Source organism: Cynara cardunculus, unplaced genomic scaffold (assembly GCF_001531365.2).
Source record: "Cynara cardunculus var. scolymus isolate 2C unplaced genomic scaffold, CcrdV1 Un_Scaffold_6455, whole genome shotgun sequence".
Taxonomy (NCBI): Eukaryota; Viridiplantae; Streptophyta; class Magnoliopsida; order Asterales; family Asteraceae; genus Cynara; species Cynara cardunculus.
Window position 1 is genome coordinate 8,688 of NW_020202973.1, and position 14,636 is coordinate 23,323.

The window sequence follows — 14,636 nt, forward strand, 5'->3', positions numbered from 1 at the left end:
ACATATGCATCATCGTCATTTTTCACATTATACACATACTTGAATATCATGTTGATAATAACAAGTCATCATAATCTTTCTCATTAACATCACCTTTCATATCATGCATATATTTAAATATCATGCACATCAATGTAATCAAGTTATCATCATATGCATATAAACATATCATGCATATATCATGGATAAAATACTTTTATAATAATCATGTATATATCCCATAAAAATTGCATAATGTACTCACCTTGAATCGTTAACGTTTGATAGGTCGTTCTCTCAAAAACGGCAACCTACAWGATAATTTATACCATTCCTAAGCATCTTAAATAATCGTAATTAAATTGATTACTATTCCTTAACAATCTTAACACGACTTTTCCTTTTATTGATCAACCCCCGATAACATCATATCTCATGTTTCACTCCAATATTTTCTTGAAATATTAATAATAATGTGAYGTCATTAAATATTAATTGTTGCTCGTTCATTTTATAAAATAAGCAATATACTTCACATTTTATTGAATAATAAATATTCTATCAAAATAACTAAACTAAATAGTTCGCAACATGAATAATGTTTTGTGACCAAAACGTCTCGTTTAAGATTTGCAAGTAAATAAAGGTGACAACATGTCACACACGTATAAATAACGGTCGTTCCATAACTTTAAAGTTCAACATAAYTAATACTCGAAATAATGTTTAGAATACCAATTTTCCAAGTCTAGGAGCATTTTGGTAAATCATAAAAAGCCGAATACCAAAGGTATAGCTTTAACCAATTCCCTAATTTAGAACATTCTTGGTATATTTCAGAAGTCGAATATTAAAACGGTGTTTAAAAGTCCAATCCCAAGCATAGGGGCATTTTGGTAATTCTATTAAGCAATACTCAAAGTATTGTTAAAATACCGATTCCCTAATTGTGAGGTGGTTTTGGTAATTTCATAAGGGTAACAATCAAAATAAAGCATAGATACCAATTTCCAAGATATAGGGTCATTCCGGTAATTTTATAAAGCAAATACGTAAAGTATCGCTAAAATACCAATTTCCACATCGTAGGGTCATTTTGGTAATTTTATAGAGATTAGATTTAAAATAACACTTAGATACCAATTCCTAATACATTGGGTCATTTCGGTAATTTTATAAAGCAAATACATAAAGTAATGCTAAATTACCGATTTCCAAATATATGGTCGTTTTGGTAATTTTATAAAAATAATAATATAAAAATGAAGTTTATAAACCAATCCCCAAGACATAGGGTCATTTCGGTAATTTATGAAGCAAATACGTAAAGTATCGTTTAAATACCGATTTCCACATTGTAGGGTCATTTTGATAACTAAACGGGATAAATAATCGAAACTAGATCAAAGTTTGCGTTTCACAAACTCCAAATAAATTTAATGAAAGCCTTATAAAGTTATTATGGGAAAATTAGCTTTATAAAATAACTTTATGAAACTTTAGGGAGTAAATCGCAAATTTCTGAAACTTAAATATTCAGTGCATATTAATAATAAAAATGCGTTATATATAACAAAATCAAACTTAGCGTACTGGTTAACACTTGCAACTTCAAGTTGAGGTTACGGGTTCGATTCCCGCCTTCAACAACTTTATCACTATATTTTTAAATAAGGGTAACGGACGCGGGTCTTGGGTCAGGCCGACCCGGTTCGTGGCCCAGCAATAAGAACGGCCCAAGACGAAAACTGCAGGTCTGCAGCCATGGCTGCTCGTTTTTGAGCTTTTCGAGCATGAAAATGGCTCGTTTCTTGACCCTTTTTCTTCATTCTTTTTGCATCAAACTCTTGGTAATATTTTTACCAACACTTTGACATAAAGAACACAAATTTTCATCAAGAAATGAGTTCCATTTATTCATTTAAAGTTTTGTTTTTATAACTAAACCCAACAACTTAAAAAAAATATAAAATCGAACCATTAAAACCAAATCTGAGATATGAGGCTACTGGGGTTTGATAGAATACTTCAAAACGAAACCATAGACACAAAAACCATGAGATTTAGTTAAGAACCTCACCTAAAATCGGTGGAAAACCGAGATTTTTAACCTGAACTTCGAACTTAGATTTCTCTCTCAATATTCGCTCATTTTCTTTGCTATTTGAACCAAAATGATCTTAAGCCGGTGCTCTACATTTATATGCAAGAGTTTTGGCTTATTAGTTGACGAAATCAGACCAAATCGCGAGTTTTTGGCTGATAGGTCGTTTTCTCCAAACAGACTTATACTGTTGGCAAAACAGGTCCCTCATCTTTGAAAAAGATGACATTTGCTCCCCTGAACTTTCTGACATTTACCACCAATCCCCTGATTTCACTATTTTAATAAGGCTTACACTTTTTACCCCTAAATTAACATTTTATTTCAACTTTGGTCATTTCTAATTTTAAGATTTTGATAATTATTCCTTCAACTAATCACATAAATATTTTAACACTTCAAATAAATTTAATAAATAAAAATTATATATTTAAAGACTCGTATAATATATATATATATATATTTTTTATATATTTAAAATTTTGGGTTTTACACATACTAACATTTAGGAAGGGTATGGGTTTGTCCTTTGTGTGTATAAGGACAAGACAACAACTGTCGTGCTTCACAAGCTTCATTTGATCGCTGAATGCTGGAATAACCTGAAGGTCTCTTCAACATTTGCTGAGGCTTGGGCAGTATTCACACATATGTAGACAGGCTTGTAATCACTGAGTACCGCTTCAGATCTCGTGCTTGCCAATCTCTAATCTTCAGTTTTAGTCTTTGACATTTGCTAAAGGTTCTTTGGTGTGAGTGTTGTCTTCTTGAAGTATCGCTGTCGCTGATTGAATTTTACAATACAAGTTCTTGAGCGATCACTGAATAGACTCAATGAAGATCGCTGGAACTGAAAAGACAGAAACGAAAATACTTCGAATAGAATAAAAGGGATTATCATCAAATCACTGAGAGAGAGGATCAACACTATAAAACGTTATCTAAAATGTCATGTCAAGCTATCTTCGGTTATAGATGTTCAAATGGGCTTTGAAAGCAATCAGAGGGTTGTGAATTTGAAGAGATCTAACCAAGAGCTTGAAGACATTGAAGGCTATCCGTTCCTAATACTTGAAGATCCAGATTTTGGTGTGGTCTATGAAAGTGCAGAAAGGACTAAAAGATTTTGAGGTTCAGTGAACTGAATAAATACTCTGATGGTACTATCAAGATTGTGAGAAGAGGGCTTGAAGGTAAAAAGGCTTTCAATGTCGAAGCAACAAGACGTGACAGGTTAAGTCCAAGAGAAAGGTACTTGCTGATAAGTTCTCTCAAGCTACTTGATAAAAAATTGCAATATCGGAATGCGCTGAGGAGGTATGAGACAAACTTGGGCTTTAGAAGATCTAAATTTACGATGTCTCGTGCTTGAATCCAAAGGGGGAGAATCTTGGATTTAAACCGTGCTTAATTGTTGTAAAATGTTTCTCCATTTGTAAATTTTCTCTTTAATGCTTTGTAGATATAAATAGTCTTTCCTTGTAATTTGTAGTTAGTTGAAATCATTTTGTAATCTTCTAAGAATTTGAATACATATACTTTTGGTGAAATTCTCTCTAATATTCATATTCTGTTCTTGATTGTTATTAATTTGATTGAACATTTGGGATTCACAAATATCAATATTTATTTTTTTAATTTTTTATGATATCTACATATTTATATTTTATTCAAAAATAAAAGCATTATCGCTTTTCTCAAAACCACATAAACTGTATTATAACATCAACTGAATAAAATAATAATAAAACAAAACATTAAAATCGAGATGTATCTCACTATATTATGCAATTATTCTTATAGTATTTTAAAATATCACTAGAACAGTATTCGTGCAATGCAGCGAGACACATCTCGATTTTAATGGTCTATTTTATTATTTGTCTCTGTCGATGTTATAATAGATTTTATGTATTTTTAAGAAAACAATAATGATTTTATTTTTGAATAAATATAAATTTGAAAATATCATAAAAATTTGGAAAAAAATATATCAATGTTAATATCAAAATCAACTATTTAAAAGTTCTCATTTTTTATGTAATTTCTTTAATTTTTTTTATAAAGATAATAATTAAGTATTCTGTTAGAACTCAATAATTATTCTAATTATATTTTAGATTTTTATATTTAAAATGAGATGTTTATCATGTATTTGATTATGTTTATCTGCAGTTAGTTACACGAATTCAAATATGGAGTTTTAATAAATTGTACTTACGTACAATCTACTTGCAATCTTGAGTTTTAAGTAATATGCATTAATACACAATACTTTACGCATAAAAAGTGGTTTTTAATTTTTTTTGTCAAATATTTTATAATATAATATAGATAAAATATCATAATATCCTTCATTTAACTGATCTTAAGGAAAAAAAAAGATAACAATCCTTGGAATAAAAGATGAAAATCATTGCAAGGTGTTATACATTATTAACAAATCTATTAAAATAAAGTCTATTGACGAAAAATGTCGAAATTAAACGTTATGGAACAAAAGTGAACTTTGACCTGTGACGGGGAGCAGAAGAAAGCTTGGAGCTTGCGGTCATGGTGGCGTTGGCGGTTTCATCTCCTGCTCGTATATATTAAATCCGGTCTTTCCCGTCGTCTCTTCCTCTCCGATTTTTCTGTCTTCTCTCTCTGCATTTTCCCAAAATTTACAAACACAGATTCAGATCTGATCTTCGAGAAAGATTTTTGAAGAAAATGGCGGTGGTGTCACCTCTTGCCAAATACAAATTGGTATTTTTGGGAGATCAATCCGTCGGAAAAACCAGCATTATTACGAGATTCATGTATGACAAATTCGATACCACATATCAGGTTAATTTTGCGGGCTTCTCTTTATGATTTTGATCATTGTTGTAGTAATCTGATTTGAAAATAGGGGATATTGATATTGAACAAGGCTATTTGTGTGCGATTCTTCATTCTGATTGACATTAGAATGCCGGAATTATAGTGCGGATTCGATTGTTTTCTTTAGTGTATTGAATCGTATCCCCTTAATTATTTTGATCAAGAAGACGCAAACTGACCCTGGATAGAACAGACAGATACCCGCAGGCTATATGCCGTTGTTTTCGTTCTCAGTGGTTGTGGCTGTGTACGTTTCTTTATATGTGAAGAGAAATTGGGGTGCTTAAGCATCTTTATTGTTGATGGACAATACGCTGGAAATCTTGTCGGTCTTGTGAATCTTGGACAGCTTCATTAATTGAGAAATAACAGAAAGATGTAGAACTGTTGAGGAGAAAGTTGACTTGATTGATATAAATTGCTCAACAGCTCCTCTGAATTCAAACCTTGCATCTTGAGCATGTACCATGAGCAATGGGTGTGGTACGCAGCAGTATCATATAATTATTTAAAGAATGTTGACCTCCTATAGACAACCTATCATAGAATCGAGGATAAAGTGAGCCCCTTCCAGTTGGAACAACAACTTTCCATTTTAAGATGAAAAGATATCATTGTGCCTTGGTGGTCGTGTTTCTTCTTAGGATCATCAGGCTTTGAGGGTATTTCTTGCTTTTGCCACAGAATAAACATTGAATGCTATTCGTCCTCAAAATTACTTATGCATATAGCAAGCAAAGTGAATTGGAAGTTTCAGTTGTACCATCCTTTAGCTTGCCTTCTTTGGTATATATCATCTTGTCAGAAAAAGACTTGAAAGTGTTCATATATGAATGCAAACAATTTGTAGCATGAAATGCTGAAGGTTAGATATATGCTCAATCCAGTCCTCCACCAAAATACATAATAGTGATGACCATTTTGAGGAAGTGATACACTACCCACTCTTGTATAGTTAGAGGTTCACTAGTTCTTCACTTCCTGAGGGTTAAAAGTTTCCTATAGTTGAGCTGGTAGCATGGTACAACAGAAATTTCGTGTAATAGATCAGTGAAGAGCTCAAAATTCAGTGGAGAACTTCTTTTGCTCAATGACCCTTTGGTAATACACCTCCATGTTGCTGGGCATTTGCAGAATTTTTTGGGCGCACCATGCACCAACAGCAGCTTGGGATGGCCTACCAGGTCCACCAATGTGGATCTTTTTCCTCGAAATTCGTATAAAATTGTTTGCTGGCCATCTTTGTATTGCTCTACATCAGGATCACTGATACATTACAGGAAGTGGAATCAAAGAAAATTTAATGCAAATAAATATAGAAATTAAACAAGGAACAATGCATGACATTATCACTGCTGGTGAATTGTCACTTATAGCCCTTTAAATTTTCTTTTTCTGTGTTCCCATTTCTTCTTTCATCTTGCACAGATAAAAAGTGATCAACAATGAAAGGACTATTATCATCGCTGTTGTTTCTGTAATGTTATATTTAATCATTTCTGTGCTCTGCCTGCTCCCTCTCTAGGTGGTTATGCATTTTGTCCCCTTATCCTTATTCTATGTAATACTTGATTCATAAGCTGTTTTCTTTTAGAGTGATGTTTAAAATCTGGTTGTTCTTGCTTGGCTGTTCTGTTGGATATATTGCAGGCTACCATCGGCATCGATTTCTTGTCCAAAACAATGTACCTTGAAGATAGAACAGTTCGGTTACAGCTTTGGTAGGTTTCTGTATTAGTTATGGCTTGTTTTCTTTTCCGATTGACCCTGAAAAGAAGTAATATATTAACAGCCAATTATGTGCTATATGTGGATTTCATAGATGTTTGAGACATCATCTATAAGTTGCTAGCACATTTAGTAGTATGACAGATAATGTGTTAATCTATTTGTTGGAGTCGGAAAAAATCAAGTGAATCAAAAGGATGAGTAGGTTAGGTTTTATAGCGTTGATCGCAGTGAGGCAATAACAAGTTTAGTTTAGAAGATGCTATAAGCTGTAGGATATGGAGACATTTCCAAGGTTCCGGTATATGTATTTTTTAATGCTTAATATAAAATATTATTTCAGGTGGTTTGTTAACAATGAAAGCAATATTTTACTTCTGACATTTTCTCACATAACATCTCAGGGATACTGCCGGGCAGGAGAGGTTTAGGAGTCTCATTCCGAGCTATATAAGAGATTCATCAGTTGCAGTGATTGTCTATGATGTTGCCAGTAAGTGGCACCTACCTTAGGAAGATACGATCTTATCTTTTCCCTGTTGTAGTTGCCCGTTAATTTGCAAGTGCTTCACCTTTTACTCTGTTTTTCATTGAGGTTCTTCTCTCTCATAAATTGTTTCAAATAATCTAAAAACCAAACCAAACAAACCTAGTGAGTCCCTCAGGGAGTATGGTCTGGGAAGGGTAAGATGTACGCGGACCTTACCTCTACCTTGAGGGGTAGAGAGGCTGTTTTGTGAAGACCGCAACTTGTTTCAAATAATCTGTCCATGATAATAATTTCTAGGCAGAACTCGTATTTTTATCATGGTGGTTTCCTAGTTTTAAGAAATTGGTCATTCTGCTTCTATTTGTAACATTCAAGTACCTATGATTATTGTTAATAGTGTCACCAATCCTGTTAACCAACAACTAATCTAATGGAATGACTACACTGGCATCTATCTGTTATTTTAACCCGCCATTATTACTGAGGTGGAAAATACAAGGTAAAATGGGTAATTTTTAAGATTGAGGGGGGCAAATATATCTCTACGAAGAATGAACTGAAACATTCCCTCTTCATTCTCTTGCATCCACCTCCTCTATCATGCGCGCAACTACTCCTCTATCAGTGGCAGAGAACCTTAGGCCGTCACACTTCTTTTGTTGTTCCTATATGATTCTCAGAAGAGCATCTATACAACCATCTCAACATGTTCAGATCAAATAAATCTCGTCCATGATCCTCACGTCACCGTAGGTGCCAATAGGATTGCCTCCCACTCTTTTCACTCATCTATTTTAGTTACTTCATCAATCCTCAAAAGACGAGATAGCCTCACCCTCACCCTCACCCTCACCCTCAACCTCAATCAGAATTTTCCCCACTTAAAATCACCTAATGTAGCACAACGAGACACCAAAGCCCCTCGACTGCATGCCTTTGGTAATTTGTCATTGCGCTTTTCCCTTTCTGTCTGGAGAGATGACCAAACCTATACAATAGACAATAGAGAAATGAAAATGCCGTGGGAAGAAAAGCAGCCTGATAAAGTTCATCCACAACATGTTATCTACAGTGAAGTACAATTTGAAGCATGGGGAAGGGATGGCCAGGTTTAGTGGAAAGTAGAGAGGAGCTGGTCTTTTGTTGATATATCCATTGTGAGAACAATTTTATTTTACCTCAAGCTAGTTTACCTTGTACCTTCCACTAGACAATGTTCGGAATGAAATGCAAAGTAGATGTCCCCTTACACTTTTTGTTACTGGACTGGGTGTCAGCTATAGCTGTGGAAAGTTACTCGGTGGTTAGAAACATCTACCATATTTGCAAAATCAGAAAACGACTCAGAAATTTGAATTTTGACTAATGCCAATCACATCAACACGAACGTTACTGAAAACCAGAAGCTCTTTTACCAGTGAATTGGGCTTCAAAAGAAATACTTGTAACCTGTTTGGAATTACCCAACCAAGTTCACTTCTCTCAGTTGCAAAATGGGACATTCTTCAGCAAAGTTTATTGGACCATCGTAAACGGCCTCGTAACATTACTTAAAAACTCAGAAGTTCACATTCTGTCTGTTATCGTTGCCATGAGCATGCTGCTATACATGGTGCACTTTGTTCATATAGAATGCAAAAGATATTCATTTGATACTGTTTTAACAAATTTCTAGTTCGTTACTTTCAGATCGACAGTCATTCTTGAACACTGCAAAATGGATAGAAGAAGTGCGTACAGAACGTGGCAGCGATGTCATTATAGTCCTAGTTGGGAATAAAACTGATCTTGTTGATAAAAGGTGAGAATAACAGTTTCATCAGCTCTTACTCCTCTAAGATGCCAATTCTCATGACACATATGATCCTTATTGCCCTACTCCTCTATGTGACACGTTATTAGTTTGCAAGCCTCATTATTCTGGGTTAAACTTGTCTTGGCCAATAATACGGTGGAACAGACTTTCAGGTTATACATTCTCTTAATGTGATTCATGTCCATTCCTTCGAAGAAATTTATCATACAGATCTTCCATTTAGGGTACTCTTCTCTTTGAAGAGTTGGAGGTTTAGTGAGAGAATAGACACTATAAGCAAAATTCCAGTTAGACATTCTACCAGGTTAAAATATCAATTTCTCCAAGATCAAAAATAGAAAATACCAATTAATCACAGGATTTTATATCTCTATGAGAAAATTGTGAGACTTAGACCATCCACATCCCTGCAATCCATTTACACTTTCAATTGTGACACATCAGCTTTTGCAATTAYCWYCYACAYACYTGCAATTCACCTACACTTTCAAAAGTGGTCCCCACTACAACATTTATTAACTATTTTATAAATTATTTATATATACATTCTAATTATTTTTTAATTTAATAACATGTTTTATATGTAATTTTATAGCTTAGATTATATATACCTTAGATTATATGTAACTTTATCAATATTATATGTTTTAATATGTATAATTTTAATTTTAGGTGATGATAAAATTTAATGTTTAAATTAATTTAACTATATTAATTAAACATATTTATTATGATTGTATTTATATTTTATTTAAAAATAATATATATATATATATATATATATATATATTGAATAAGAGTAATTAATTTTATATATTAAAAAAGTTTGTTTGGGTCTATGTGGCATTGCAATAACAATTGCAAAATTTGCAAGTGTCAGATAAAATTATGATGAGGTGGCCATTTGCAATTCATTTTGAAAGGGTTTTGCAAACCCTGTGTGGATGGCCTTAGATTATTTACTTTGCAATTGACTCGACCTCAAATCTATTTCTTTAGAGGTTGTTGAGTTTGATAAAAGTTTTTAGCTTGGAGGTTACTTCTAAGGAAATGTCCGCAGTCCTTGCAAAGCCCTGAATCATGGTGGAGTGAGGTCTCCTATTTTTTTAAGTTGAATGTACTTGGTATCATCAATGGTGAGTAGTTCTACTTGTTTCTATTGAAGTAATATTTCGCCAGGTTGTCAAGACTGGTATATATCCTTTGAGCTAGCTTTGGGAGCGCCAACTCATTTATTATGGTATCAGAATAGACTTTTGCAGGCGATATTAGTTGCATTTTTTTGTTTGGATCTTGGTTTGCATGCTATGTGTGACTTGTGATGGAGGGTAATTATGTATATTTGTCTTACACGTTGTCAAGATTGATATATGTATATATGTGGTTTGGGCACCCTCATCTTTGAGCTAGCTTTTGGGAGTGAGTTATAATTTCTTCCTGATAGAATAATAGCACTGCATGGCCTTCCATTTGTCTTGATGGTGCTTAGTTTTTGGTGATGGCACAGGCAGGTTTCAATCGAAGAAGGAGATGGCAAGGCTCGTGAACTCGGAGTAATGTTCATAGAAACAAGTGCGAAAGCTGGATTCAACATCAAGGTATAGAGTGTTTTAATCATTACTCAAACACAAGACGTTTAACTTGACACATAGTAATCAAATATACCTAAATATCATTAATGAATCAAAATTGGAATTATTGACCACAATTATCGGTATTTGCAACATATAAATACTTAATTTCGGGTTGGAGTCTTTTTAAAAGAGAGAAGCGTGTTGTTTGGACAACTAAAAATGAAAAATGTTGCATTCTCTTTACTTTTTGGGGACGGAGTGCAAATAAAACATTCACCTGATCAAATCTATCATTCAATTACTTGATTTGACATGATAGTTGGTCCTTTCCTATTTCGGATCATTGACATCATCAAAGGGTTATTCAGCTAAATGACCTCCTGAGGAGTGTTTTTTCTAAAACCATGATCTTCTGATAGGTCTGTAGTCATTGTTGTGTATGAAACTAGCATTCTTCTACTTAGGGGCCGTTTACCAAACGCTTACCCGAGTAAAAGCTTACCAAGTAACATTACGTCATTGGATGAATATAGTAAGGACCAAGAATCTTACCCGGTAAGAGCGAGACAAGGATCAAGAGTCTTACCCGGTAAGTGAGAACGACGACTCTTTACCACGGTAAACGCTTATCGGGTAAATTGTTGTATACTATGTCGTTTTAGTGGACTAAAATCTTACCCGGTAAGTACATAATAGTGTTAAATTTTATCAGTAAGCACTTACCGGGTAAGTAAGCACTTACCGGGTAAGTGTTTGATAAACGGCTCCTAAAAAGTGTTATTTTCAAACTTGAAGGTCATGGATGTAAAAAAGCGTGCCAGAATACATTTAACCAAATGACTCATTATGATCAAATTACTTGAGGGTCATTGGCACCCAAGTTACCAATAGATCTTAACCTCTATGGAGGTCAAACCTCACCTGCGATAAAGGAGCGTTTGTGACTTCTATTATATATACATCCAAAAAGTTACGTAAAATGTGATGGAATAGTTGGTGGACTCCATGTATGGCTTGTGTCATTTCTTCCTTGATAACACACATAAAAAAAATTGAAAATTGCAGCCTTTATTTCGCAAGATCGCTGCAGCCTTGCCAGGAATGGACAATCTTTCGTCAACAAAACAGGAAGACATGGTTGATGTGAATTTGAAATCTTCCAGTAATACGTCTCAATCGGATCAACAAGGCGGAGGGTGTGCATGTTAGATCTTCACATAGAGTTTCCATTCGAGGGAATGTAACCATTTTGTTCTAACATTTTGTATCAAAACAACCGTTGTAGTTGGAAAATATCCTGAAAACCCTCTACTTCAGAACAAGAACATTCTTACTCAAAATTTGCCATGTATGATGGTGTCTTTTGAAGTTAAAATCAAACATATTTTTTTTATAACCGTGGTTGTCTGGACCAGTTTGCGTGAAACTACTCCTAGGGCCTTGGAGAACAATCAGGAAAGTTTCTAGTGGCTTTGTCGGACTCGAACCGTTAACCTTTGCTTAAAATCTTATTGTCGGTTGCGTTAACCCTGCAAAGTTTAACATAATGGTCATGTTTTATTTTGGTATAAAATATCAAACACAAGGGTTAGAAAGGTAATTTACTCAAAGAAGATTAGAGATTGGTGTTTGACATAAACCATTCAAGCTCACCTTTTGATTTACAATCGTTGTAGCAAGTAGTTTCACATGAATGGATTATAGAAGCCTTCAGGTTGTCGAAACCATTTTTAAAGAAAAAAAGCATGTGCAAGGATACCTTAGCCCTGAAATAAAAAACAAAAGTATCAGTTGTCTAGACGGAAACACTCGCAATTTCCTCAGGATTTGGATAATCGTTGGTGCAAATAGACCTACGTTCGGTGATGTGTTTGAGCAGAAGAAAACCCTGCAGGGGCGACCTGAGAACACATAATAAAATACCAAGTACTACATGTTGTTGCATCTTATATATGTGTTCTCATGTCACACCTGTTGGGTATCTCTACCAATATTAACATTTATGAAGAATTCGATCTGTATCTCAAAAAATCATTATAGAAATGATGGCAATATAGTTGAGGAGTTGTATGGGGGTATTTATTATAAAATGGTCAATTGTGTAGTACAAAATATTATGGTACTTCGTTGCTAACCAACAGTACAACATCTCGTACTCCTTGGGATCTATTTGTACTCCACGTCCCTTCAGCCTTGGTCTTACTGAAGGTTACATATTTATAATCCGTTTTTTAATTTATTATAATAATTAAAATATTTTATTTTTTACATTGCAAACTTTTAGCATCGTTTACTTTCTTCGATTTGAAATTGAATTTTATTTTAATCCAAGGAAAGTTTGAAATTCAAAAATGAAATCCCGAAGTATTAGTAAAATCCCACAAGCGTTGTATTTAGAAATTCCATAAAGGTAGTTGGTATTCATCAGATTTCATTGGATTTGTTTATGATGATATTTTAAGATATATTAAAAACATTATTTTTGGAGTCATTAAATAAAAAGTAATTAACTATCCTTATAATTATTTTAAACAAATTACAATTTTGGTCAGTTTGGTTGTTAATCTGTTTCACTCTTAGTTTTTCAGACTAACTTTTGTTAACAAAAAGAGTAAACTTAAATTTGGTCCCGTGGTTTGTTCGAAAATAACACTTTATATTTTTATAGTTTTGAAATTAAAAGATGGTCAACGTGGCTTGTAAAAGCGTATTTGGTTCTTTCTCTTATGGTTGTTAAAAAATTCCATTAAAAAATAAGAGGTATTTTCACCCTTTTGTCAATTCTTTTATCTTTTACACAATCAAAAACCACATAGACCAAATTGTACTTACTCTTTTTTACTTTTTTTTAGTATTTTTATTTTTTCTTATATTATGATACTTTAATGCTACATATACACACGCACACGCGGGCACACACACACATAGGTGGAGGTTCAAACGAAAACACCTCCATTTTACGAGAACGCAAGAACACCCTTATCACATATGATAATATACATGAGGGGACCCTGTGATGTGCGAACGACGTGTTTTATGACTTAGGCCTCGTCAAAGATTGTCTGCGTCTATGATTTAACATCATATGTGATGCTCTTAATGGATTATAGTATCATATCAACAACACCCTTATCACATGTGATAATACTTGTGAGACTTGGCCCGCAACCAAGATCGCATCAAAAATTGGCCGCGTCTCTGATTTAGTATGACATGTGGATCATATGTGATGGAATAATAGTATCACATGTGATTGTTTATAGTAAAAAGGTCGCGTTCTCATAAAATGAAGGTGTTCTCGTTTGAACCCTTCCCTATATACACACACACATACACATACACACACACAAACACAAACAAACACACACACACACACACACACACACACACACACACATATATATATATATATATATATACACACACACACATTAGTTGTGTGCCCGTGCAATGCGACGGGATGTAAAAGTTTCTTCAAAATTTATTTAATGTTGATATCTCAAGTACTTTCAAGATGTGTGTTGCCTGTATATCTATGTTAGATTTCCATCGAAAAGAGATGGTGGTGTTGATAAAAACGAATAGTTTATGTGAAATAATTATAAAGACAAACACATTTGTTATTGTAATCATTTTCAGGATTAATTTCTTCACTTGCAAAAGTATAAAAAAATGTTCAACAAATTCTCCAAAATAAAAAAAGTATGAAATTTTTGAAATTTCGATAACTCCACATAAATATAAAATTGTCATACACAATTAAACAAAAAACATTGGATCAAGATTATAGAAAAAACAAAATGCTCCAATAACAACGTTAATTATACATAGATTATTTTTACATGAATAATAATTTTTTAAAGAAAAAAACACTAAAATTGATGCAATAACAATACACAATTTTCTCATTGTGGTTGTAGCCGCAAACCCACAAGTTAAAAATCCTACCCTTGGTAAACAAATCGTGATAAAAACTGTTAAGAAATAACATTCAATAGAGTATGCAAAAGCAATAACTATTTTCACGAAAAAGATAATACCTTATGCATTTAAGGTTCTTTTTAAGACTTTCTTAAATCT

At 33.5% G+C, this 14,636-nt stretch overlaps 1 protein-coding gene across 1 annotated transcript; it reads left to right on the forward strand.

Annotated features, from left to right (window-relative positions):
* Positions 1-4,561: 4,561 nt before the first annotated feature.
* LOC112504669 (ras-related protein RABH1e-like) lies at positions 4,562-11,947 on the forward strand. The gene is made up of 6 exons (XM_025108617.1): positions 4,562-4,912; positions 6,599-6,669; positions 7,081-7,169; positions 8,856-8,967; positions 10,490-10,580; positions 11,622-11,947. The coding sequence occupies exons 1-6, from the start codon at positions 4,796-4,798 to the stop codon at positions 11,763-11,765; spliced, it is 624 nt and encodes a 207-aa protein (XP_024964385.1). The 5' UTR covers positions 4,562-4,795; the 3' UTR covers positions 11,766-11,947.
* Positions 11,948-14,636: the final 2,689 nt, after the last annotated feature.